Raw genomic sequence first — 24797 nt, forward strand, 5'->3', positions numbered from 1 at the left:
TGTTGCAGCGCTTGGGCTTCTTATTGTGGTGGCTTCTCTTGGTGCACAGCACGGGCTCTAGGTGCGCGGGCATCAGTAGTTGTGGCATGCAGGCTCAGTAGATGTGGGGCATGGGCTTAGTTGCTCCGCGGCATGTGGGATCTTCCTGGACCAGGGCTTGAACCCGTGTTCCCTGCATCGGCAGGTGGATTCTTAACCACTGCGTCACCAAGGAAGTCCCTATCCACTTTTTTTTAGATTCTTTTCCCATATAGGCCATCACAGAGTATTGAGTAGAGTTCCCTGTGCTATACAGTAGGTCCTTATTAGTTATCTATTTTATATATAGTAGCCATTCCATACACTTTTAAAAAAATATTTATTTGGCTGTACCAGGTCTTAGTTGCGGCACGCAGGATCTTTGTTGCGGAATCTCTCGTTTCGGCATGCAGGATCTAGTTCCCTGACCAGGAATCGAACCCAGGCCCTCTACATTGGGAATGCTGAGTCTCAACCACTGGACCACCAGGGAAGTCCCTCCGTACACTTCTAAGGTTAATGTATCCAGAGTTGCCAAGACCACCCCCAGGCTCAGTGATTCACTAGGAAGACTCATAGGACTCAGCACAGAGTAGTACTCACAGCTAAGATTTATTATAGTGAAAGAGTACAAAGCAAAATCACCAAAGGGTTCGTAGGGCAAAGCCTGGAAACTGGGTACAAGCTTCCCCGAGTCCTCTCCCAGGGCAGTCATGGGTATACTTGATTCTCCCAGCGATGACTTGTGACAACATGTGTGAAACACTCTCTATCAAGGAAGCTCATTGGAGACTCAGCTCCCTTGCCCCTTCCACACAGTTATTTCTGCCTTACTCTATTGGCCAAGTCAAGTCATACGGCTGAACCTAAAGTTAAGGGGAAGCATATCTCTCCCTTTTAGTAGAAGGAACTTGTCTTTGTTCATTTGGGCTGCTAAAACAAAAATACCAAATACCAAATACCATGGGTGGCTTATGAACAGCAGAAATGTATTTCTCACAGTGCTGGAGGCTGGGAATTCCAAGATCAAGTCACCAGCAGGTTCAGTGTCTGGTGAGAGCCTGCTTCCTGGTTCGTGGACTGCCATCTTTTTGCTGTAATCTTACATGGTGGAAAGGGCAAGGGAGCTTTCTTGTGGGGCTTTTATAAGTGCACTAATCCCATTCATGAGAGCTCTGTCTACATGACCTAATCATCTCCCAAAGGCCCCACCTCCTAATACCATGACCTTGGGGGTTAGGATTGCAGTATATTAATTTTGGGGGACACAAACATTCAGACCATAACAGAACTACAAAAACCACTTGGTAGAGAGCATGGAATTGGGTGTAGGGTGGGGTGGGTGAAGAATAGGGGCCATACATATTCCACTTCCCCACATAAAGTCAAACTGTTTTCTAAAGTGCTGGTACAACTTTACACTCTTTTTTTTTTTTTTTTTTTTTCCCGGTACGCGGGCCTCTCACTGTTGTGGCCTCTCCCGCTGCGGAGCACAGGCTCCGGACGCGCATGCTCAGCGGCCATGGCTCACAGGCCCAGCCGCTCCGCGGCATGTGGGATCCTCCCAGACCGGGACACGAACCTGTGTCCCCTGCATCAGCAGGTGGACTCTCAACCACTGCGCCACCAGGGAAGCCCACAACTTTACACTCTTACTAGCAGTAAAGACAGTCCCCATTTTGCATTCTTGCCTGCAGTTGATATTTACAGATATTCAAAGGTCTGCCAGTCTGGTAGGCACGAATAACAAAAGGAAAACATGGATGAACTGGACTTAATCAAAAATTTAAAACTTTTATAAACTATCTTAACTGCTGTGGTCTGAATGTTTGTGTCCCCCCAATTCATATGTTTAAATCCTAATGACGAATGTGATGGTATTAGTTGCTGGGGGCCTTTGGGAGCTGATCAGGTCATGAGGGTGGAGCTCTCATGAAAGGGATTAGTGCACTTATAATAGCTCCATAAGAAAGCTTCCTTGCCCCTTCTGCCATGAAAGAATACAACGAGAAGACTGCAACCCAGAAGGTGGCCCTCATCCAAACAAGCAGGCACACCGAGCTTGGGCTTCAGCCTCCAGACCAAAACTGTGAGAAATAAATTTCTGCTGTTCATAAGCTATCCAGTCTACAGTAGCTTGTTAAAGCAGTCCAAAAGGACTACGATATTAACCATTTTTAAATGTACAGTTCAGTGGAGTGAAGTATATTCACATTGTTGTGAAGAAGCAAATATCCAGAACGTTTTCATCTTGCAAATATGAAGCTCTATACCCATTAAACAACTCTTGTTTCCCCTTCCCCCAGCCCCTGGTAACCACCATTCTCCTTTATGTTTCTATGAGTTTGACTGCTTTAATATTTTTTTCTTTTTTTAAAAAAAATTTGGGGACTTCCCTGGCAGTCCAGTGGTTAACACTCCGTGCTCCCAGTGCAGGGGCCCCAGGTTCCATCCCTGGTCAGGGTACTAGATCCTGCATGACACAAAGAAGATCCCACATGTGGCAACAACGATCTCGCACGCAGCAACAACGATCCTGTGTGCCGCAACTAAGACCCAGCGCAGCCAAATACATAAATTTAAAATATATATATATTGAAAAAAGATCTTTTTTTGGCTGTGCCGTGCAGCATGTGGGATGTTAGTTCCCCAACCAGGGATCAAACCCACATCCCCCGCATTGGAAATGAGAAGTCTTAACACTGGACTGCCAGGGAAGCCCTGAGTTTGACTGCTTTAAATACCTCGCGCAAGGAGAAGTATACAGTACTTTTATTCTTGTGACTGGCTTATCTCACTTAGCATAATGGCCTCAAGATTCACCCATGCAATGGGATATGCAGGATTTCCTTCCTTTTGCAGCCTGAATAATGTTCCCTTGGATGTGGGGCTTCCCTGGTGGCGCAGTGGTTAAGAATCCGCCTGCCAATGCAGGGGACACGGATTCGAGCCCTGGTCCGGGAAGATCCCACATGCCGTGGAGCAACTAGGCCCGTGCGTCACAACTACTGAGCCTGCGCTCTAGAGTCTGTGAGCCACAACTACTGAGCCCATGTGCCACAACTATTGAAGCCCGCACGCCTAGAGCCCGCACACTGCAACGAAGAGTAGCCCCCACTCACCACAACTAGAGAAAGCCTGCACACAGCAACAAAGACCCAACGCAGCCAAAAATAAATAAATAAAATAAATTTAAAAAAAATTCCCTTGGATGCATATTGGACACTGTGTTTATCCATTCATCCATTGCTGGACACTTGGGTTGCTTCCACTTCTTGGCTACTGTGAATAGTGCTGCTATGAACATGGGTATGCAAATATCTCAAGACCCTGCTTTCAATTCTTTTGGTCATATATCCAGAAGTGGGATTGTTAGATCATATAGTGCTCTATATTTAATGTTTTGAGGAAACTCCATAGTATTTTTCATAGTGGTTATACCATTTTACAAGCCCACCAACAAAATTTAAAACTTCTGTATGTCAAAGGACACTATCAAGAAAATGGAAAGAGGGAATTCCCTGGCAGTCCAGTGGTTAAGACTCCACGCTTTCACTGCTGAGGAACAGGGTCTGATCCCTGGTCAGGGGACTAAGATCCCACAAGCCGCAGTGTGGCCAAAAAAAAAAAAAAAAAAGTTTAAAGACAATCTACAGAATGGTATTTGCAAATCATATATTTGATAAGAGACTCATCCAGACTATATAAAGAACTCAATAAAAATAATAAATAAAAAATAAAGAGGGCTTCCCTGGTGGCACAGTGGTTGAGAGTCCGCCTGCCAATGCAAGGGACGCAGGTTCGTGCCCCAGTCCGGGAGGATCCCACATGCCGCGGAGCAGCTGGGCCTGTGGGCCATGGCCGCTGAGCCTGTGCATCTGGAGCCTGTGCTCTGCAGCGGGAGAGGCCACAACAGTGAGAGGCCCGTGTACCGCAAAAAAAAAAAAAAAAAAAAAAAGAATAGCCAAAGCAATCTTGAGAAAGAAAAACGGAGCTGGAGGAATCAGGCTCCCTGACTTCTGACTATACTACAAAGCTACAGTAATCAAGACAGTATGGTACTGGCACAGAAACAGAAATATAGATCAATGGAACAGGATAGAAAGCCCAGAGATAGACCCACACACATATAGTCACCTTATCTTTGATAAAGGAGGCATGAATCTACAGTGGAGAAAAGATAGCCTCTTCAATAAGTGGTGCTGGGAAAACTGGACAGCTACATGTAAAAGAATGAAATTAGAACAGTCCCTAACACCATACACAAAAATAAACTCAAAATGAATTAAAGACCTAAATGTAAGGCCAGACACCATCAAACTCTTAGAGGAAAACATAGGCAGAACACTCTATGACATAAATCACAGCAAGATCCTTTTTGACCCACCTTCCAGAGAAATGGAAATAAAAACAAAAATAAACAAATGGGACCTAATGAAACTTAAAAGCTTTTGCACAGCAAACGAAACCATAAACAAGACGAAAAGCCAACACTCAGAATGGGAGAAAATATTTGCAAATGAAGCAACTGACAAAGGATTAATCTCCAAAATTTACAAGCAGCTCATGCAGCTCAATATTAAAAAAGCAAAACCCAATCCAAAAATGGGCAGAAGACCTAAATACACATTTCTCCAAAGAAGATATACAGATTGCCAACAGACACATGAAAAAATGCTCAACATCATTAATCATTAGAGAAATGCAAATGAAAACTACAATGAGATATCATCTCACACTGGTCAGAATAGCCATCATCAAAAAATCTACAAACAATAAAGTGAGAGAGTGGCATGGACATATACACACTACCAAACACACTACACACTACCACAAAGTGAGAGAGTGGCATGGACATATATACACTACCAAACGTAAAATAGATAGCTAGTGGTAAGCAGCCGCATAGCACAGGGAGATCAGCTCGGTGCTTTGTGACCAGCTAGAGGGGTGGGATAGGGAGGGTGGGAGGGAGGGAGATGCAAGAGGGAAGAGATATGGGGACATATGTATATGTATAACTGATTCACTTTGTTATAAAGCAGAAACTAACACACCATTGTAAAGCAATAAAGGTGTTAAAAATAAATAAATAAAAACTCATGTAACTCAATTAAACAGAAGCAAAGGACTTGAATAGACATTTCACCAAAGAAGATATAGAAATGGCCAATAAGCCCATAAAAAAGATGTTCAACAGCATTAGTCATTAAGGAAATGCAAATGAAAACCATTCTGAGATATCATTTCACACCCACTAGGATGCATAAAATCAAAAAGTCAGATATTAATAAGGGTTGTTCAGAATGCAGGGAAATCAAATCCCTCACACACAGGACACAAATATCTACCCATTCAATTACATTGACTATCTGCATAATATTCTATTACAGGATGGTTCAAAATTTAGTTTTACCAGTTTCCTATCAGGACATTTAGGTTTTTGGGTTTTTTTGCATACGCAGGCCTCTCACTGTTGTGGCCTCTCCCATTGCGGAGCACAGGCTCCTGACGCGCAGGCTCATTGGCCATGGCTCACGGGCCCAGCCGCTCTGCGGCATGTGGGATCCTCTCGGACCGGGGCACGAACCTGTGTCCGCTGCATCGGCAGGCGGACTCTCAACCACTGCGCCACCAGAGAAGCCCTGCATTTAGGTTTTTATATGACTACTTATTCTCTTATTTTCCTTTTTGTTTTAATCTTTTTATTACACAGATTTATTTTTACATAATTTATATATAAGGTTCACCCACTGAAAGCGTACCATTCAATAATTCTTAGCATTTATACAGAGTTGTGGAACCAGATTATTAGATGAATAATCTAATTTTAGAGTGTTTCCATCACCCTAAAAAGAAACTTTGTACCCATTAGAAGTCATTTTTTATCTCTCTGTGTCCCCACCCCCCTTTGTTTTTCTCCCCTTAGTTCTAGGTCACCACTAAGCTACCATCTTTCTATAGATTTGCCTGTTCTGGAAATTTCATATAAATTGAGTCATATAATATGTGGTCTTTTGTGACTGGCTTTATACACGTGTGGTTTCAAGGGTCATCTATATTACAGCATGTATCAGTACTTCATTCCTTCTTGTGACTAAGTACTATTGCATTGTACGGATATACCACATTTGGTTTTCCGTTTATCTGTCAATGGATATCTGTCAATGGATATATGGTTTGCTTCCAGTTTGGGGTTAGTGTGAATTATGCTGCAACAAACGTGTGAACAAGTTTTTGTGTGGACAAGTTTTCATCTTTCATGGGTAATATATCTAGGAGTGGAAATGCTGGGTCATACAGTAACTATTTTCTTTATAAACTCTACTTATTTTGTCTTGTTTCTTCTCCAAAACACATCTTTTTCAAAATATTCCTCCTCTGACATATACAAATGGTATGCAGATAAGGAAATACAAAGACCGAAAAAATCCTCAATCTCGTAATAAAAATGCAAATTTAAAATACAGGACTCGGGATTCCCTGGTGGCACAGTGGTTAAAGAATCCGCCTGCTGGGCTTCCCTGGTGGCGCAGTGGTTGGGAGTCCGCCTGCTGATGCAGGGGACACGGGTTCGTGCCCTGGTCCGGGAGGATCCCGCGTGCCGCGGAGCGGCTGGGCCCGTGAGCCATGGCCGCTGAGCCTGCGCGTCCGGAGCCTGTGCTCCGCAGTGGGAGAGGCCACAGCAGTGAGGGGCTCGCGTACCGCAAAAAAAAAAAAAAAAAAAAAAGAATCCGCCTGCTAATGCAGGGGACAAGGGTTCGAGCCTTGGTCCAGGAAGATCCCACATGCCACGGAGCAACTAAGCCCATGCACCACAACTACTGAGCCTGTGCTCTAGAGCCCGTGCGACACAACTACTGAGCCCACAAGCCGCAACTACTGAAGCCCGCACGCCTAGAGCCTGTGCTCCCAACAAGAGAAGCCACCGCAATGAGGAGCCCGTGCACCGCAAAGAAGACCCAACGCAGCTAAAAATAAATAAATAAATAAAATAATAAATTTAAAAAAATAGAATAAAATACAGGACTCCTTTCTCACTTCAGGTTGATAAAGATGAGACGTTTCATAATAAAACGTTTTAGTAAAAGTGTATAAAAACTGGTACCCTGGGCTTCCCTGGTGGCGCAGTGGTTGAGAGTCCGCCTGCCGAGGCTGGGGACGCGGGCTCGTGCCCCGGTCCGGGAAGATCCCACATGCCACGGGGCGGCTCGGCCCGTGAGCCATGGCCGCTGCGCCTGCGCGTCCGGAGCCTATGCTCCGCAACGCGAGAGGCCACAGCGGTGAGAGGCCCGCGTACCACAAAAAAATAAAACAAAACAAAAACTGGTACCCTTAAACCTTATTGGGTATTTAACTTTAGTCCAGTTCTGGAGCATATAGTCAAGAGACAGGGTGCCGGTTCCAGTTTTGACGATTCAATTTTTTAAAAGTGAGATTTGAATTTAATCTCTGAAACCTATGCCAACTCAGATGATTTAGTCATATCAATTAAGTCACAAAGCTTAGAGCAATCCAGAAAGGGTAGTTAAATTCTCTTCAGAATAAGAAAGGCGGGAAATACCTGCCTTTGAAGGTCCGCACTTCGCCAAGCGTGTCCTGCGTCTTAGCCGGAAATGGCTTCAGCCGCATGGAATCTAGCGGGCTGCTGGTGCCGCCCGAGCCTGCGCAGCGAAGGCTCGCGGGAGACCTGGCGCGGCCGAGGCCCCGCCTCCTGCAGCGTCCGCGGTTTGGTCCAGAGCCCGCCCAGCCTCCTGTGACTGCGGGGCGGAGGAGGGGGCGGGCGCAAGCAAAGGCCCTAGGCCAGCCCTGGAGCTGGAGCGGTGGGAGCGGAGGGAGGTGGACGACCGGCGGGATCCGCGGCTTCAGCGGTGCCGCCGCCACCGTGGCCCGCCCGGATCACGGACAGATGTTACTAGATTCGTTGGTGCCACCCTGGGACTTGACATCCAAGAGGGCGCGCGGTGAAGACCTAGAACGTAGAGCCAGAGCGGGCCGGCTCAGGCCTCACCTGGACCTCGATCCAGACATCGTCCTGCAGCTCAGAGGCCTCAGGCGCAGAGGGGCTCCCTCTGCATCTCCCCCTGTCTCACTTGCTGGGTCCTGGGCAGGGGCCTCCAGCGCAAGCTCAGCTGGAGCCAGCCAGTTGGAACCTTGGCCAAATTTCTGAAGCAGACACTTTTGGGACCCCACACCTCCCCACCTCCTAAAACGGCACTTTGCAACTTGAATTGTATCTGAAGTTCAGAAGGCTCTGGGAGTTGTGGAAGAAGGAGACGCTGTCAATCAAGGACCCCTTCAGCCAGCCATCTAACAATTGTGCCAGTTATCGATTTACTGCCTCAGCTCCAAATTCGTCCTTCAAGACCTGTCTCGTGGGCCTTCCCCGGTGGCTCAGTGGTTAAGAATCAGTCTGCCAAAGTAGGAGACACGGGTTCGAGCCCTGGTCCGCGAAGATCCCACATGCGGTAGAGCAACTAAGCCCGTTCACCACAACTATTGAAGCCCGCAGGCCTAGAGCCCGTGCTCCGCAACAAGAGAAGCCACCGCGATGAGAAGCCCGCGCACCGCAACAAAGAGTAGCCCCTGATCTCAGTAAATAGAGAAAGCCCGTGTGCAGCAACAGAGACCCAATACAGCCAAAAAAGAAGACCTGTCTTGTGGTAATGCATGGAATTCCATTTATTTACTTACTTATTTCTTCATTCATTCATGCTGCGCTGGGTCTCCGTTGATGCGCACAGGATTCCTCTAGTTGCGGCGAGCGGGGGCTACTCTTCGCTGTGGTGCGTGGGGCTTCTCATCACGGTGGCTTCTCTTGTTGCGGAGCACGGGCTCTAGGCGCACGGGCTTCAGTGGTTGCGGCGCGTGGGCTCAGTAGTTGTGGTGCAGGGGCCTAGTTGCTCCGTGGCATGGCACGTGGGATCTTCCAGGACCAGGGATAGAACTCATGTTCCCTGCACTGGCAGGCAGATTCTTAAACCACTGCACCACCAGGGAAGTCCCTGGAATTCCCTTTAGATCATCTCTTAGCGCGTTGAGTGCAATCAAGTTTTCTCAGTAGATGGTGCTAGAAGGATATTGTAGAGGGAAGTGGGCTTCTGCTGGTTCCAGCGGCTACACCACAGATCAGCAGGGTGGATGAGCGAACATTTGGTGGTGTCCTGCCCCAGCCAAGCACGAAGAATGCAAGCACCCTCAGCCACCTCATGGCCCCGGCCCACGTCTGGCAGTCGCTATTCACCCCAGGCCCCAGGCCTCTCACCTATTGGAGAGTTGTCGACTGCTTGCCTGAGGAATGCACACCAGCTCTGGCCTGTGTAATCTAGCAAACTCCTCTGTTAGCCAGTAGACTGCTACTATGCCTTTTCCAGTGAGATCTGAACCTCAGCTTTGGGGAGGTGGCCTCCCAAAGTTGTCCTTCCTTGGATACTCTCCCTCAGCCCTGGGATACCATATTGAGTTCTCTTCCATCATTTTTAACTTGTTCTTATCGTAGCCTGATTTTTTTTTTTTTTTTTTTTTTTTAGTTAAACTTTCCCTGTTTAAGTCAATGTGTGGTTTTGGTCTTCTTCTTTATGTTTTTAGTTGTAGAAGTTTTGGTATTCTGATAGGAGCCAGACTGATATACTTAATAAAAATCAATTATATGTCAGGCAGTGTTCTAGGCATAACAAGACAAGGTACTTGCTTTTATGGAGCTTATCCTCTGCAGAGATTAACTAAACCCTAATCCACAAAGTAGACTCAGCCATACAAAATTCTGAGGCAGAATATTCCAAGCACGAGAGGATACATGTCAAGAACCTGAGTGATCATGAACTTGATGTACATGAGAACTAGAAAGACCAGTGGGGCTAAACTTCAGTGAGCAAAGAAAGTAACAAGAGCAAATCCTTTGAAGCAGCAAACCCTTTAGGCAAGGAAAGCAGAATTTAGTGTCAGGACAGTTATGAGAATGAATGCAAGCAGATACAAAAAGCTACACCAGGGTCATAAGAGTAAACTAGGCCATATGGTCACCCAGTTTATAGGCCACAGCAAAGAAGTCTGGGTACTATTTTTTTTTTTGCTTTTTTGTTACTCAAAAATCTCCATTTTTATTTCATTTATTTACTTATTTTTATTTTTTTGCCGCACCGTGTGGCTGGTGGGATCTCAGTTCCCCAACCAGGAATCAAACCCAGGCCTCTGCAATGAAAGCGCCAAATCCTAACAGCTAGACCACCGGGGAATTCCACCCCCAACAACAAAAAAAATCTCCATTTTAAAATTTAGCTCTCTGACTCTGTTCTTTTGCCTTCAACACTCTTGATTTCCTGCCCAATAAGGAAAGCATGCTTGATCCTGTCATGGACACATTTACCTCCCATGGACCCACCACAGGTCCTGCTGACATGCTAATTTATCTATCTATCTATTTATTTATTTATTTATGGCTGCATTGGGTCTTTGTTGCTAAGCAGGGGCTTTCTCTAGTTGTGGCGAGCGGGGGCTACTCCTTGTAGTGGTGCGCGGGCTTCTCATTGCAGTGGCCTCTCCCGTTGCACAGCACAGGCTCTAGGCACGCAGCCTTCAGTAGTTGTGGCACACGGGCTTAGCTGCTCCGCGGCATGCGGGATCTTCCCAGACCAGGGCTCGAACCCCTGTCCCCTGCACTGGCAAGCGGATTCCCAACCACTGCACCCCAAGGGAAGCCCCTGACATGCTTTCTCATTTTAGACAACCTTATAAAAAGTTTAGGTCTCACAGCACGAGCCCCTCAAAGTCAGCCTGGGCACACACTATATGTAGGTTTTGGGGTTCCAGATGGCCTAGTTTTGTTAGAGGCTGTTGTAGGACAGTCTAGGACGTACCTCAAACGCTGGGCCATTCTGCATGCTTCTAGATACCATCCCCTGGACACTATTTTAAGTGGAACTGGAAGGCTTTGGGCAGCGAGTGACATGATCTGATTTTAAAAGATCACTCTGATCATGTGAAGAATGAATTATAAGGAAGCAAAGGTGGAAAAAGGGAGCCAAGGCAACCACAATTTTGGGGAATACGGTGCACTCACTGGGGCTCTTTCAGGATAGCCAGGGTGTTTCATCCTTTCATCCCCTCTAACACACAGAGTACCACAGTGTAAGGACTATGTTGGGGGTAAAGAAGCCTTTATGGAGCTCCTGCCTGGGCTAGTAGAAATATCTGTAGTAAATGAATGGAAACTAGGGAAGGGAGTGTCAGAACTACATGAAAGGAAAGCATGGAGGTGTGGAGTGCCTGTAGTGGGTATGAGGCGTTATTTTCTGTTTTCTAATTATTTATTTATAACTAATTTTATTTTTATTTTTTATAACTCATAGCACTCTTATTTACAAAACAGAAACAGACTCACAGACTTCGAAAACAAATTTATGGTTACCAAAAGGGAAAGGTGGCGGGGAGGGGGACAAATGATGAGCTTGGGATGAACATACACACACTACTGTATATAAAATAGATAATCAACAAGGACCTACCGTTGAGCACAGGGAGCTCTACTCAATATTCTGCGATAACCTATATGGCAAAATAATCTGAAAAAGAATGGGGATATATATATATAGAGAGAGAATACATATGTATAACTGAATCACTTTACTGTACACCTGAAACTAACACAACATTGTTAATCAACAATACTCCAATATAAAATAAAAATTAAACAAAAAAAGAAAGAAATGGTGAATCGAAACGAAAGGTAGCAGGAACCTTGCCCCTGGAGGGGTTGTTAAGCCAGGGGACTGTTTTTCCTGTAGTCGACTGGAAGCTATTGAAGAATTTTTAAGCAGGACAGTGATTTAAATGTATATGTATATGTCATATGGATGCCCTGACATCAGTGTAGGATGAATTTTAGAGATTGAAGACTGGAGGAGAAAGGAAATAGGTAGGAGCATAAGAGAAAAATCAGAAGAATTCTCATTGGGGAAAGCAAGCAACATAATTTATTAAGTATGCAAGGCAATGCGCTAGGGCTTTTCCATTTCATCTGCATAATAAACAAGTATTGCTATTTTCATTTGTACGAGACTCTCGTAGAAGAAAATTACTTAAGGTTACAACAGGTACTGGGTGGCCACATTGGGATTAAAGCTGATTTTGTTGTCACAGGAAGGACCGAAACAAAACAAAAAAGCCAAGCCTGTGATGTTATATATACATTCAGAATTTTTATTTCAAAACAAAGAACCATAGTAACAATAATAGAAAATCCGTTTGGAAATTATTCACAATCTGGTCACTGAGAAATGGGAAGACCTCCACACTGCATGACTGCCGAGCCACTGGTTCTGAGGAGCCAGAGTGGAGGTGCAGTTAGAGGAAACTCAGCCGTTCCAGCAGAGCCCCACCCCACGGCTCTGTGAGTTTTTATCCAAAGGCTCAAGGACCAGAGGGAATGGTGAGAACTTAGAACCAAAATCCTGGCAACAGGCAAGGGTTTGGCTAAGGGGCCTGAAATATGTAAGCACCAAAGAGGGAGAGGGAGATCAAGCAACATATGAAAAAGGGAAGAAGGGCCCAATCTCCATTTCTAAAAATACTGGGTAACTGGATGGGCGTGGAGGTGTCCATGGCCTCTGGCAAGTGTAGACCCCTCCATCTCACCTAACTCTCTGAACCGCCCCGAATTTAGAAGCTTCAGTTTGTTTCTTACTGCCTTCAAGGAATGCCTCCCTCTCCCCTGTGACTCCCCTCCAGCACCCCCCAGAGGCACCGAGTCCCGGAGCATGGAGTGAGTCCTCCACTCTCAGTCTCAAAATTTAGGGAGTTCTCCCCTTCCTCTCCAAAAAGGAAAGGCAGCCAGGTAAGACTGAACTCTAAAGTTTGAAAGAAAACCATAGATTCAAATTCTACCCAGCAGAGGCAGTGCTATCGACATTCTATCCAAAAGGGGGCCTTAGGAACATAGAGGAAACAAGTTACCCATAAACTACTTCCACCCAGAGCGAGGTGACAGTGCACATACACTCACGCTCAAGTGTGGGCTCCACTGCACATCCACGCATACTGTCAAGTGTGGTCTGTGGGAAGGTTCAAGTCCCTGGAAGGACACTTGACATAATACTATGGTAACATGGTAACAAGGGTAACTTGACATGGTAACAGACATAAATGAGCATGAGATGACCCTAATGTAACAACATACTTCAACTGGATAATAATCTTTCTGGAAAAATCCTCTCCCAGAGCTGAGGTTACAAATTCCAAGGTAGCTATGCACATCTCTGAATTCTTTTAAAGCTATGGCTTAAAACAAAATAAAAATCAACATCTAAAATCTTCTAAAGAACAAACTGAAGAAATAACAAACCTCTACCAAGAACCAATATTTTGGCTTGTTCATTTGGAAGGCTCTCCCACCAGATGATAGGAGTATTAAAAAAAAAAAAAAAGTGAGTTCACTACAAAGAAGCCGTTTGGTCCAGTGAGGGGAGAGAGGATTTCTAGAAATAACCATCCCTTCTCTGGACTCCATCCAAAATTAGAACCCATCAACTACCATTAACTACAATGCCCATCTTAGTGATAATCCTAGATTTCAAGTAATACTACATATAATCTTAAACAAAGGAAAAAGTTCCAAAGGAACTAATAGCTTCTTCATACAGGCACATGACTTTTCTGAGATTTGAGTTTTCACCTGAAGGACAGAAATTGTTAAGAGGCAACGTGCAAACCTCACGCACCACGTCATACACCCTCCAACAATGCATCACATTTCTCCCTGAATTTGTCCCTTCTTATTGCACCCTAACCTCTTCGGTATTAAATCTTCCACCCCATAACCTCTTTTTTTTTTTTCCCCCATAACCTCTTTAAGCACCTCCCTCTAACCTCAATTTCCTCATGCTTTTATTATTTGGTAAAATTACTTTATACTTACAAAAATAAATATTTATGCAATAAAACCAGAAGATCAAATAAATAAAACTCAAGTTAGTTTGCTCTGCAGAGCCGTATGGAAGTGAGGAAGACGGTCTTATGGAATCCCTCTCTGCCCTCCACATTCTTACGTGTATCTGCTTCCTGGTAAGTCGAGGTCGGAGGAACTGCAGCCTCATGCCCACTCCCCTAGATGCCCTCGAGAGGCAATAGTAGAGCCTAAGGGAGCAGGAGCTGGCAGAGTTGTCATATGCCAAGCAGCCAATCCCTCCTGAAATGAAGGCAGGTTCCCTTGGTCTCTCCTGAACAGAAGAGATTGTCCAAGAAATGAAAATTTTAAAAGCCTTTGAAGATAACAACTAACCCCAGCATTGGGATCCTCTGAGCGCCCAAGGGTGTGTGGGATGAGAAAAGAATTTGAGTAGCAGCATTCAGAAACGGTCCTGGGTTACAACCTGATGAGGTCTCTCCCCTGCTTAGGGAGAGGTTGCTTTTTCATGACAGGAGGGAGGTGGGAAGGAGGCACTGCTTAGACGTTGGTGTCCTTCGTGGGCTGGATGCTGTTCATCTCCACGATGGGACCTTTCTCACCTCGGTTACCCGCCGGCACCGGCCCTTCAAAGGCTCGTGTAATTTCCTCAAAAGTCCTGCCACGAGTCTCAGGGACTTTGAAGAAGGTGAAGACCCAGAAGATGACAAGGAAACCCGTGAAGATAATGAAAACGTAGGCTCCTAAATAGAACTAGGGAAAGGCCACAAAACAAGGAGAGTCGGTGTCAAAATCTGGTTGCTGATAAACTCCAGTTTCCCTCGCAATCGTTATTTCCAATGGGCCTGAAGCCATAACCCTTCTAAGACTTCATGAAGACAGTAAGGTTTCTTCAGAGACTTGTTTATGATTTCATTGGTAGCTTACTATATTTCTCTGCAATTTTTTGTCATTCCTTTTCCGAGTCATTGAAGTTAGCCGTTTCCAAATACCTATTGAGTTATTTTAGGCCTTCTGATTATGAGTTTTAAGATCTGGGTTTCTGAAAGACTCATGGGAACTGGGAATGCCTTCTAGATGTCCACGGCTGGTTCCTTTACTTAACAAATCAGCTCTAGGCCATCTTATAATAGGACCCACCTCATCATCAACATCATAAAGCCATTAAGGCTAAGCCAGATGATGGATTTTAAATACTGGTTTGGAATCCTAAGGCTTATTATTACCATTCTGTTTCTAGGCAGAACTATGTATTTGCTGGTCTCGAGATGGGCTGGGTGAGTTTTAGGTTACTTACTGCAGCTGAGGGGAAGAGCAGTCCAACCAAGAAGTTGGAGGTCCAGTTGGAACAGCCAGCCACTGCCATGGCAGCCGGGCGGGGTCCCTGGCTGAAGAGTTCAGCCACAATAAACCAGGGGATGGGGCCTGGGCCAATTTCAAAGAAGGCCACGAAGAGTAAGATGGCCCCAATACAGATAAAGCTCATCCAACCGTAATTATCCTACGAGAAGGGAACAAAGGAAAGTTAGTATCAGAGAAAGCAGGCCCCAGGCAGCATCCAGCTCCCCAGAGATGAGCACTGACTGATAATGAAAAGTTCCTTCCGTCCCGCGGTATAAAGGAGTTACTGGACCTAGAAGCCTTAGGTCCTTGTTTCTTTCTTCTTTTTTTGTTTTGGCCTCACCATACGGCATGGGGTATCTTAGTTCCCCCACCAGGGATTGAACCCGTGCCCCCTGCACTGAGAGTGCAGAGTCTTAACCACTGGACCGCCAGGGAAGTCCTAGAAGCCTCGGGTCTTTGAAACCTAGCAGTGTGATCACAAGTGTCATTCTGCACTGAGACCATCTTATGAGCTGTAAAAGGGGAATAATGACCTCAAGGTTTCTTTAAGAATTAGATGAGATAATGTATTTTACAAACTATATGTTATATAGATATAGGGATTATAGCAATTTAATCATCTATCTCTGCTAAGCCACTTGTCTTAAAACTTTGGGCATGTTGCCTCTCCCAAATGTCATTTGATCTCCAAACCTCAACTACCCACCCCCTCACCTTTCCGCACCACCCCCTTCCCACCCCCTTCCTTCGCAAAGAAGACTCACCTTTAATAACAAAGAAATCGTCATGAGGACAGAACAAAAAGCCATCCCTCCGAGGCCTATCAGGTGTAGCGTCCTCCTCCCTGCCTTTTCTACCAGGAACACCTAAAAGAATAAAAAAGAAATATCTGCATTCCCTTTCATGAAAACAACTATATGAGCTCTGGAACCTGCCTGACGAACAGCAGGCTACCTGCTATAGTTACACTTGCTCTCTTCCAGCGTCAAGTTAAAAGCACCCTACAGAATCCCCTCTATACTTCCTCTTGCCCATCCATTCCCTATGTGTTTGAAGAGTGAAGACTGTCTTACCCATTACCCATTCAATAGCCCTTTTCCCCCAAAAGGAATTAAAGGAGAAAAAGTTTAACTAAATGACGGAAGGGGGGTGTGGAAGGACATGCAACCCATCCTTGAACGTGTGTAGCAAGAATTCTTCTCCCACCTCAACAATGATCAAAACATCCAACTTACAGAAACCACAGTGAAGATGGTATTAACCACGCCTGCACCAATAGTGGCGTAGATCGGCTCCTTGACACCTGCATCTTGGAAGATTCCTGTCGAGTAATAGAACACCTAACAGGGAACAAAAGATGCAACTGTGAAATACAATTGTGCATAGCAGTTACATGGAACCCTCCAAAAAATCAACTCAGAAAAGTCCCAGAAGTTAAGGAGTACTTCCCAGGGATTTTGTTCAATCACGGTATCTTTTCCGCAAACAATGATCTTCTGTTATCTTATCTCTATTCTCTTCTTCAGTCGTCTTCAATTCTAGCTACTTATTTCCACTTTTTTTTCCTTCTAACTATGCTTCTTCTTACTGCTCCATTTAGCCTCTTCCTTAAGTTTACTTTAGTAACTTACATATAAAGGCTTAAGTCCCTTTAAGTTTTTCAATTACACTTTTCCAATAGACTTACTCCAACTCCCACCCCGACCAACAATGACAGGCATTGATGTCTCCACTTGATAGTGAAGAAACTGAAGAGTAACCTCAGCCTGATCGTGATTTAGAAGCAGAACTTGGGCTGGAATTCCAGGGACTAGGTCTTTGCAAGTGTTTTACAAACTAACACCAGCTATTATTTTAATTGAATAGACACTATTAAATAAACTACAATTTAATGTATACTATTTTTATTATTTGCTCAACACTGTGCTAATACGTAGGGCTGCTGCAACTACCACAGCTAAAGAGATGTCAAAACACTGGCCTCAGACCTCAAGATAACAAGGGAACAGGATCTAGATGGCTCAGTCCCTCAGGTTTGGTTTAGGGGTTTATGATTTCACCCAGAGTACCTGCCCTCGTAGCAGCCAGTATTCATCAGACTTTTTGATGAACATATGCTTCGACAATGGGAGTGACCGTCTCCAGAAACAAGTCTTCAAATCCCTACAACCTAAGATAGAAACTATGTATATTTTCCAAAATAAGATTCAGGCTGAGCTCTTGGAAACTGAGATATGGGGTGTCATCCTCATTGAAAACTGCTGCTCTAGGAGAGAAGCATGGAATTAAAAAAAAAAAAAAAATCGAAGAATATTTAATAATATAAAGCTTGTGAGGAAAGACGTTTGAACAGTTAAAACCAGAGATGAACAGCTATGCCAATTCTCTTCCTTATATAAAAGCTCACATGTCAAAAACCTAACACGTTATATGCTCATCTCAAGCAAACTTCTTACAGTAAAATCTTGCTGCCTGGCGCCATGGAGCTAGGCCACATCATCTTACCTGAAGGCAGTTTACTCTGCTGGGTAAACACTATCCAGCCTCTTACCCCCTCTGCCTTTAAGGGAAATTAGAAAACATCCTTTGTTCAAAGGTAGGTTGGAAAACTGACTTTCACACACCATTTCCTGAAAGGGCGGAGATAGGGGCTGGGCGATGGGTAGGTCCTACCAGCAGAGCACTCATCTATCATTTGTAACTTTCCCGGGGTGGTCTTTTTCTGATCCTGTTTTGCAGGGCTTCGACTCGGGGGAGGCAAGCAGGCGCCTGGGGTATAGAATTGAAGAAGGCGGTCCTTCTCAGGACACGTCTTGTATCTGGACACCTCACTCTAGTCCCAGCCTCGCTGTTCTGGAAAGTCTTGAGAGTATATTTGAATTACAGTGGTTTTTCAAATGTGGAAATTGGAGATTGATATCCATCAAAACCACCTGAGAGGCTTTTTCAAACTATCTTTCCTCCCAAGGTCTGATATGACAGCCTCTGAGTCCTCAGGAGATGCACTGCGATTTCAAACACAAGTATCCTTGTGGTGCGTTAGGCAGAAAAGGCTAAGGACAAACTTTGTATTTTGAGTTATCATGTGTTTTGCAAAACGCTTTGTCACAAAACGATTTGGTCACACTGATCACATTACGATGGGAAACCCTCAGGGCGTGAACCAGTACTTAGAAGGGGGACAGGGGTGGGTGTTCTTCATATCCAAATATTTTATCTGCAGAAGGACAGGTGTAGGAATACCCTCTCTGCCCACAACCAAAACTCAAGAGCAGAAGCTGATTTTTGCATAGAACACAATGGCTACCTGCCCACTGCTAGCTTGCATTTTGCCTCACACTTAACTACCATAGTCACTATTCTAAGTTGTAAAAAATATAGAGAATGATAAGCCCAGCTCACTCTGAGGTTGCCTGTGTGCCCACACACCTCCTAATTGCTCCCCAGGGCTTTACACTGATTTTAAATTGTACAGTCCTGGGAAAAAACCCAAGGTATAGCAACTCTCAGATCTGCTTTGATTATATGGCTTACGTTATCACCGATAACATCATGTAATAAGACAGATCAGAGTTAAAGAGGACTGAAAATTTTTAAAATGAGTGGTCAAAGAAAGAGGATTAATAAAAATTGACAAATTGTGATACTCTGTATATTAAAAACAAAATCTGGAAGAGGACAAACGTTAACTATAAGTTCCAAGGCTAAGGGTGACAAACTTTTAGTTGATTCTCTCATCTTTCCACATGGAAAACATGTACTATAGATAATTTTAAGAAATAGGAATTCCCTGGCAGTCCAGTGGTTAGGGCTCCATGCTTCCACTACAAGGGGCATGGGTTTGATCCCTGGTTGGGGAACTAAGATCCAACCAAAAAAATTTAAAAATAAACAAAAATGAAAAAATTAAAAAAAAAAACGAAATGGAAACCTGGGTAAAGAGCATGTTTTGAGAGGCTGCTCTGTGGCAAGCATTGTGAGGGACCCCTGGATATAAAAGAAGGTGAGCAACCAATGCTATTCACCTCTGGTCAGGTGTTTTAAGTGGAATATTGTAGGACACGTTTGACAGACAAGTGGGCACTCACAGCGTTGATCCCCGAGAGCTGCTGAGAGAGCTGGAGCATGATGGAGATGAGGATGGGCTGTCGGTAGCTGGGGGCTCGGAAGAGTTCCACCACAGTGACTTTTTTTTCCTGTGCCATCCTTATACTCTCATCTTTCATCTCCTGGATGTCCTGAGCCACATCCTGGGTGCCCCACAATCGCTGGAGAACTGGTGAAAAGCATGAAGAGGAAAGGTTAATGGTGAGGCGCTGTCCCGAATTCTTTTTCCCCATGAGACGGATGGGAAGAAGCCGCCCAGATGAGCCCTGCATCTGGCGGCTCAACCAGCATCTGGCTTTAACTCGCCTTCTCACCCCATCCTTCAGGGGCTGCAAGTTTCTGACTTAAGCATAATCAGACAGGGAAAGATGACGAAAACCAGATCCAATGTCCTCATCCTAAAACAAACCACAAGCCTAAGGTTCCTACAGTGAAGGCGTGAAGGGTACTCACTCTCCTTAGCGCTCTCCTCTTCCTTTCTGTTAATGAGCAAGAATCTAGGACTTTCAGGGCAAAATGGAAGGGCAGCACATTGGAGGATGGCTGGGATGATGGTGAAGCCCAAGAGCAGCGGCCAGAGCTCTTTAGTCCCCAAGATGTTTTTTAGACCAAAGATCTAGAAACCAGACAAAGACAATACTATAAATTCCATACTGTACAGGCTACAAGTTGATTTTAAAAAAATGTTCAGAAGATCATCTGTTCTTTCATCACGGGAAAAGATAGTCTCTTCTACTTTTTCTACCCTGCCTGCTTCCTTAGCTGTCTGTGAACTATAGTAATACTAATTAATGTCTGAAACATATATAGTTGAATGTGTGCCAGACGTTCTTTTTTTCAATTGAAGTATAGTTGATTTACAATGTTGTGTTAATTACCGCTGTACAGCACAGTGATTCGGTTATGCATATATATATATATATATATTTAAAGAAATATATATTCTTTTCCATTATGGTTTATCATAGGATATTGAAGACAGTTCTCTGTGCCAGACATTCTCTTGACTGTCTTCTCTATGTAAATTCATTTAATGAGTTGTGAAACTAACACTCAGTAAGTTCTAGAGTACCTGGGCCACCAGAATCCCAATAACGATGCCCAGCTGGTTGAGAGTGCCAAAGGCCCCCCGCAGGGCCGTGGGAGATATCTCTCCAATGTACATGGGCACGAATCCTGTGCAGAGTCCACAGAAGAGGCCAATAACCAGTCGGCCCAGGATCAGCATTTCAAATGACTCCGCTATTTTGCAGAACCCCATAAGGCAGCCACCAGCAATGGCCAACAGGTTGACAATAAGCATTGAATTGCGCCTGAAAGATTAAACAAAAACAAGTGAAGTTAGCAAAACAGACCTGATCCCCCCCTTCTTTCCTAATCATTCTACTCTTCTCCAGGCTCACATATCTTTTGGTCTAATTTTTCCACTTTCTAGTATCAGAACATATCTGGTTGGGATAATCAAGATCAATGGTTCTTACACCTCAGTATGCATAACACTCACCTAAAGAATTTGTTTAAGATTCTCCCCTCTACGTCCTAGCTGTAGGCTAGAATTTTAGCAAGCACTTTAAGGCCAGTTGTTCTCAAAGTGGTCCACAAACTAACAGCATCAGCTAGAAATTTGCTAGAAATTAAAATTATCCCACCCTACCCCAGAGTAATTATTAGGCCTGAATCTGGGTTGGAGCCCAGCAATCTGTGGGACTAGTTTTCCCTTGATGGGAATTTGAGGTTCTCTCATTCAAATGCATCTTCACCTCCCTGCTCTAAGCCTCAATTCTTGTCCTCAATGCAACCAGTATAGACCCCTTCCTTGCCCAGCTTCTGATCAAGACCTGCCAAACTGGGACTTCCCTGGTGGCGCAGTGGTTAAGAATCCGCCTGCCAATGCAGGGAGCACAGGTTCAAGCCCTGGTCTGGGAGGATTCCACATGCCACGGAGCAGCTAAGCCCGTGCACCACAACTACTGAAGCCCGCACGCCACAGCTACTGAAGCCCACGCACCTAGAGCCTGAGCTCCGCAACAAAAGAAGCCACGGCAGTGAGAAGCGCGCGCACAGCAACGAAGAGTAGCCCTCGCTCACCACAACTAGAGGAAGCCTGCGTGCAGCAACCAAAACCCAACTCAGCCAAAAAAAAAAAAAAAGAAGTATTAATACCTGCCAAACCGGTTGACAAAGAGTCCAACAGAAAAGGAGCCAACCATACCACCAACGGAGAAGATGGCCACAGACAAGGACCACAGGGACGTGAGTACCACCTCAGAGGGAGGGTTTTTGAACCTCTCTTGCAAAGTGTAATTGAGATAGTCCTTTATGATCTGCAAATTAAAATGGTTGGTGGGAGAAGAGACGGTTACAACTGGAAGAGAAAAGAAACAAACATTGGGGATCTTCCCCTCCCTACGAGAACAGCATTACAGTTACTTTCTAGGTAGCAGATCAAGGGAATAAATAGATGGCAATGGATGAGACAGGTAACACTGGAGTTAATGTTACCGGCTCTGAAAAGAATAATTTTTTATTTGTCCTGAAAATTCCAGTAGGTAGTAGTACTGATGTACTCTTGTTTGGTGACTATCCCAGCCACCCTCCCACCCTGAGACTTTGTAACTAACCCCTAAGAGATAATAAAGGAAGTGTGTCACCGTAGGGTGAGAGGAAGAATGGGTACAGTCCAGGGTACAGGGAGCCCCTGAGCCTTTTGCCTTGATCAATGATTCAAATAGACCCCCACCAATATCATTCCCCCTCTAGGTCTTGGCCAAGCTACCTACCAAGTGTGTCTAAACTTGTTAATTCTGGAAACACTACCTAAAGGAATAATTATCCTATTCCAAACTCTAGCTGCCTGGCACTCACCTCCTCAGGAGCATTGATGACTCCAGTGTTGTAGCCAAACTGGAAAGAGCCTATTGTAGCAATCGTGATGGCAAAGATCAGAGGGGCGGTGACCTGGGGGGGGGGGGGAGGAGAGAAGAAACAGTCAAAACTCTTGATGGATGGTTGCCTCTTATTAAGAAGATGTATATATCAGAAGAACTCAGCCTGTGAGCGGTATGAAAACAACAAAAACTTAACGATTTAGGTAATGAATGAGGAACACGAAAGAACTGAAGAGCTTATCTGGAAATACATGGGTGAGCATGCAGAGTAAACTTGGGGAAAGTGGCAAGAGAATTTGAGAAAAGGGAGAAGTTAAGATAACTGGGTTAGTCGGTTTGGAAGCATTCAGGAGACAGCCCCAGGTAAGAGCAAGCATAGAACTGTGCTCAGGAATAGAAAAAATTGTGAGGGCACAGTAAAATGCCTTAGGATTGCTAAGAACAATTGACTCTGGAAACAGCTAGATCCAGCGTATGCTCACCCGTACCCCAGATTCCACAGAAGCCCGAGTACTGGTGGTGTGTCGTCATCACCAGGCTGGTCTTAACTGCATCACGTAATCTACAGATCAACCTACTGTATCCTTGGTCCCATCTGAAATTCTTCCCGTTCACTTAATAATGTACTGTTATCCCCCACCCACCCACCAGGAGGCGAGCACAAGCTCACGCCCAACCCCAGATGGAGACATTTTGTGAGGGGCTGTGCAGTAATCCACCCAGTCATCACTCACCTTGCTGGGAATAATTCCAGTGGGCGTGATCTTACTTTCCACCTCAAGGTAGCTCACTTTTTACGCCTGAGAACCCCAACCCCTCCTCACCTTAAACTCCTTCCCTCTCAGGTCAGACAGTGGCAGGCCAGGAGTTTCAGTTCCCCAAATTGACCTTGCCTCCCAGGCATCTAGTACCCCTGAAGCCCCGCCAGGGCACCGCGTTCTGTTTAATCCTCTCCTTTTAGTAAAAACCTCTTCTTTTTCTCTCATCATTTACTATTCTTGAGGGCCTTCCCACTTTTTCATCCCTTCTCTTCTTTTATTTTCAAGTAAGTTACCTTAGTGAATGAAAATACCTTTCTCCCTACAAATACTGCGTCCATAACACAATAATACATTAAAATATTGTGCACTCACAATCGACCACAACAGGAAGGACAACTGGAATTCTCTCTCCTTAGTATCCAGGGAATCCCATAGGTCATAGAACAGATGGCTGGACACCGACCCAGGCCCCAAAACAAATCCCAGGTCCTTTCAAGGTCTAAGGCGTCCAGAGAAATCCTCTTGCTGGTTCTCAGACCCACACTCGTAATCAACACAACCAAGCAGCCCCTGATCCCCTGAACACGCAACCGGTTTCATCCTCACATTCTCAGTAGCCCGTAATTGTATTAAAGAAAAAAAAAAAAGAGAGAGAAACAAACACAACTTCTCCAGGTGACTTTCCCTACCACAGGAAGGTGAATCAAACAGGGATAAATCCTTTATAGGAAATGACATCCAAAGAGAACTGGTGGAACTGCGGCACTGCAGGCTGGGGAAGAAATGGAAAGGCTCTAAGATGGCTAGGAAGAGAGCACAGCCATCACCATTAAGGCTTGCCTTTCGGAGCGTACCCCAAACAAGCAAAAACCAGTAACTGTATCGTTCTTACCTTCGTTGTCCCCATGGCCCTAAATTAATTCCTTTCAATCTTCAATAAAGATCTGGAAGTGGGATTCCAGAGACCCCTCTTCCAGCCAACAAAACCTCCAAAATGTCCTTCTCAGCAGCAAGTTTTCAGGCAGGTCCTCGGTACCGCTCCAACGTCTCCTCACGCACCCTTAGGATGGGCACCTACTTATAAGCTCCGCAAAGGGCGGAGCCTGGGCGACAAGCCCCCAGCCCCACCCCGCCCCCGCCCCCAGTGATCTCCGGACCTCCCGGAATTTTGTGACCTCAAGCTCTGCCCCCACCCTAGACCACACCCCCCCATCTCTTTAAAACCACATCCTCCACCCTCCCTACTCCGTGGTTTTTTTTTTTTTTTTCCGAAGCTCGTCCTCCTTTCCTCTTCTAAGAGCAGCTACAGCCTCTTAGTTTCACAGACAAAAATGCTACCAGAAAAGCCTGGAGGGAGGGCAGATACACTTTATTTTTTGCTCTCGCCAGTGCTCAGAACTGAATCAATCCGTAAAGAGATGAGGATAAGCGCTATCTATATAAGGAAAGTCGAGTGGGTGCTACTATGTGAGAGTTAACGTTGGTTGACGGAGTGTAAACTGAAACTATTCCTAATCCTATGAATTTATCAGCTGCTCTTTGATTGTAGGCTGTGTCTACAATCTTGAAGGGGAGGGAAGGACAGTCTGAGAGAAGGAAAGCGAGTGAAGGAAGAATTGGAAGAATTTTTGGCTCTACTTGTCCTCTGATGAGCATACTGTCTCCTGGGAGAAAACCTGAGTGTCTAGGAGCCAAACCAACTCTCCTGGGCAGCAGAAAGGAGAGAATCAGCTGCCCATGGGACACAATCCAAACTCCTGAAAATACGGCATTCACCAA

The 24797-nt window shown here is 45.1% G+C and overlaps 2 protein-coding genes across 3 annotated transcripts in view; both read right to left on the bottom strand.

Annotated features, from left to right (window-relative positions):
• Positions 1-7935, bottom strand: part of LOC307194977 (growth/differentiation factor 3-like) — a 171765-nt gene extending 163830 nt beyond the window's left edge. The window contains exon 1 of the transcript XR_013830681.1: positions 7583-7935. The gene's annotated coding sequence lies outside the window, so the exon portion shown is untranslated. The remainder of the gene's footprint in view (positions 1-7582) is intronic.
• Positions 7936-12206: 4271 nt separating this feature from the next.
• LOC307193754 (solute carrier family 2, facilitated glucose transporter member 3) lies at positions 12207-24058 on the bottom strand. Of its 2 annotated transcripts, XM_079936166.1 has the most exons (11): positions 23911-24048; positions 23708-23790; positions 22235-22327; positions 21533-21693; positions 20442-20682; positions 19823-19985; positions 19351-19538; positions 16498-16602; positions 16027-16128; positions 15216-15419; positions 12207-14671 (listed from the first exon to the last, which is right to left on the bottom strand). In XM_079936166.1, the coding sequence occupies exons 4-11, from the start codon at positions 21577-21579 to the stop codon at positions 14459-14461; spliced, it is 1263 nt and encodes a 420-aa protein (XP_079792292.1). In that variant the 5' UTR covers positions 21580-21693; positions 22235-22327; positions 23708-23790; positions 23911-24048; the 3' UTR covers positions 12207-14458. The 2 variants fall into 2 exon arrangements, with proteins under 2 accessions (XP_079792292.1, XP_079792291.1); XM_079936165.1 differs by lacking the exon at positions 23708-23790 and having other exon boundaries at positions 23911-24058.
• Between the last annotated feature and the right edge of the window lie 739 nt (positions 24059-24797).

The sequence above is a fragment of the Stenella coeruleoalba genome (assembly GCF_951394435.1).
Source record: "Stenella coeruleoalba genome assembly, chromosome: 11".
In the NCBI taxonomy this organism is placed as follows: Eukaryota; Metazoa; Chordata; class Mammalia; order Artiodactyla; family Delphinidae; genus Stenella; species Stenella coeruleoalba.

What these genes read in the sequence shown, in the direction of transcription:
- LOC307193754 (XM_079936165.1), bottom strand. An exon ending in TTTGTCAACCGGTTTGGCAG is followed by an intron (nt 20,683 to 21,532) that starts GTATTAATACTT and finishes TTAATCTTTCAG; the next exon opens with GCGCAATTCAATGCTTATTG. An exon ending in TGCTCTTCCCCTCAGCTGCA is followed by an intron (nt 14,672 to 15,215) that starts GTAAGTAACCTA and finishes GCCTTTCCCTAG; the next exon opens with TTCTATTTAGGAGCCTACGT.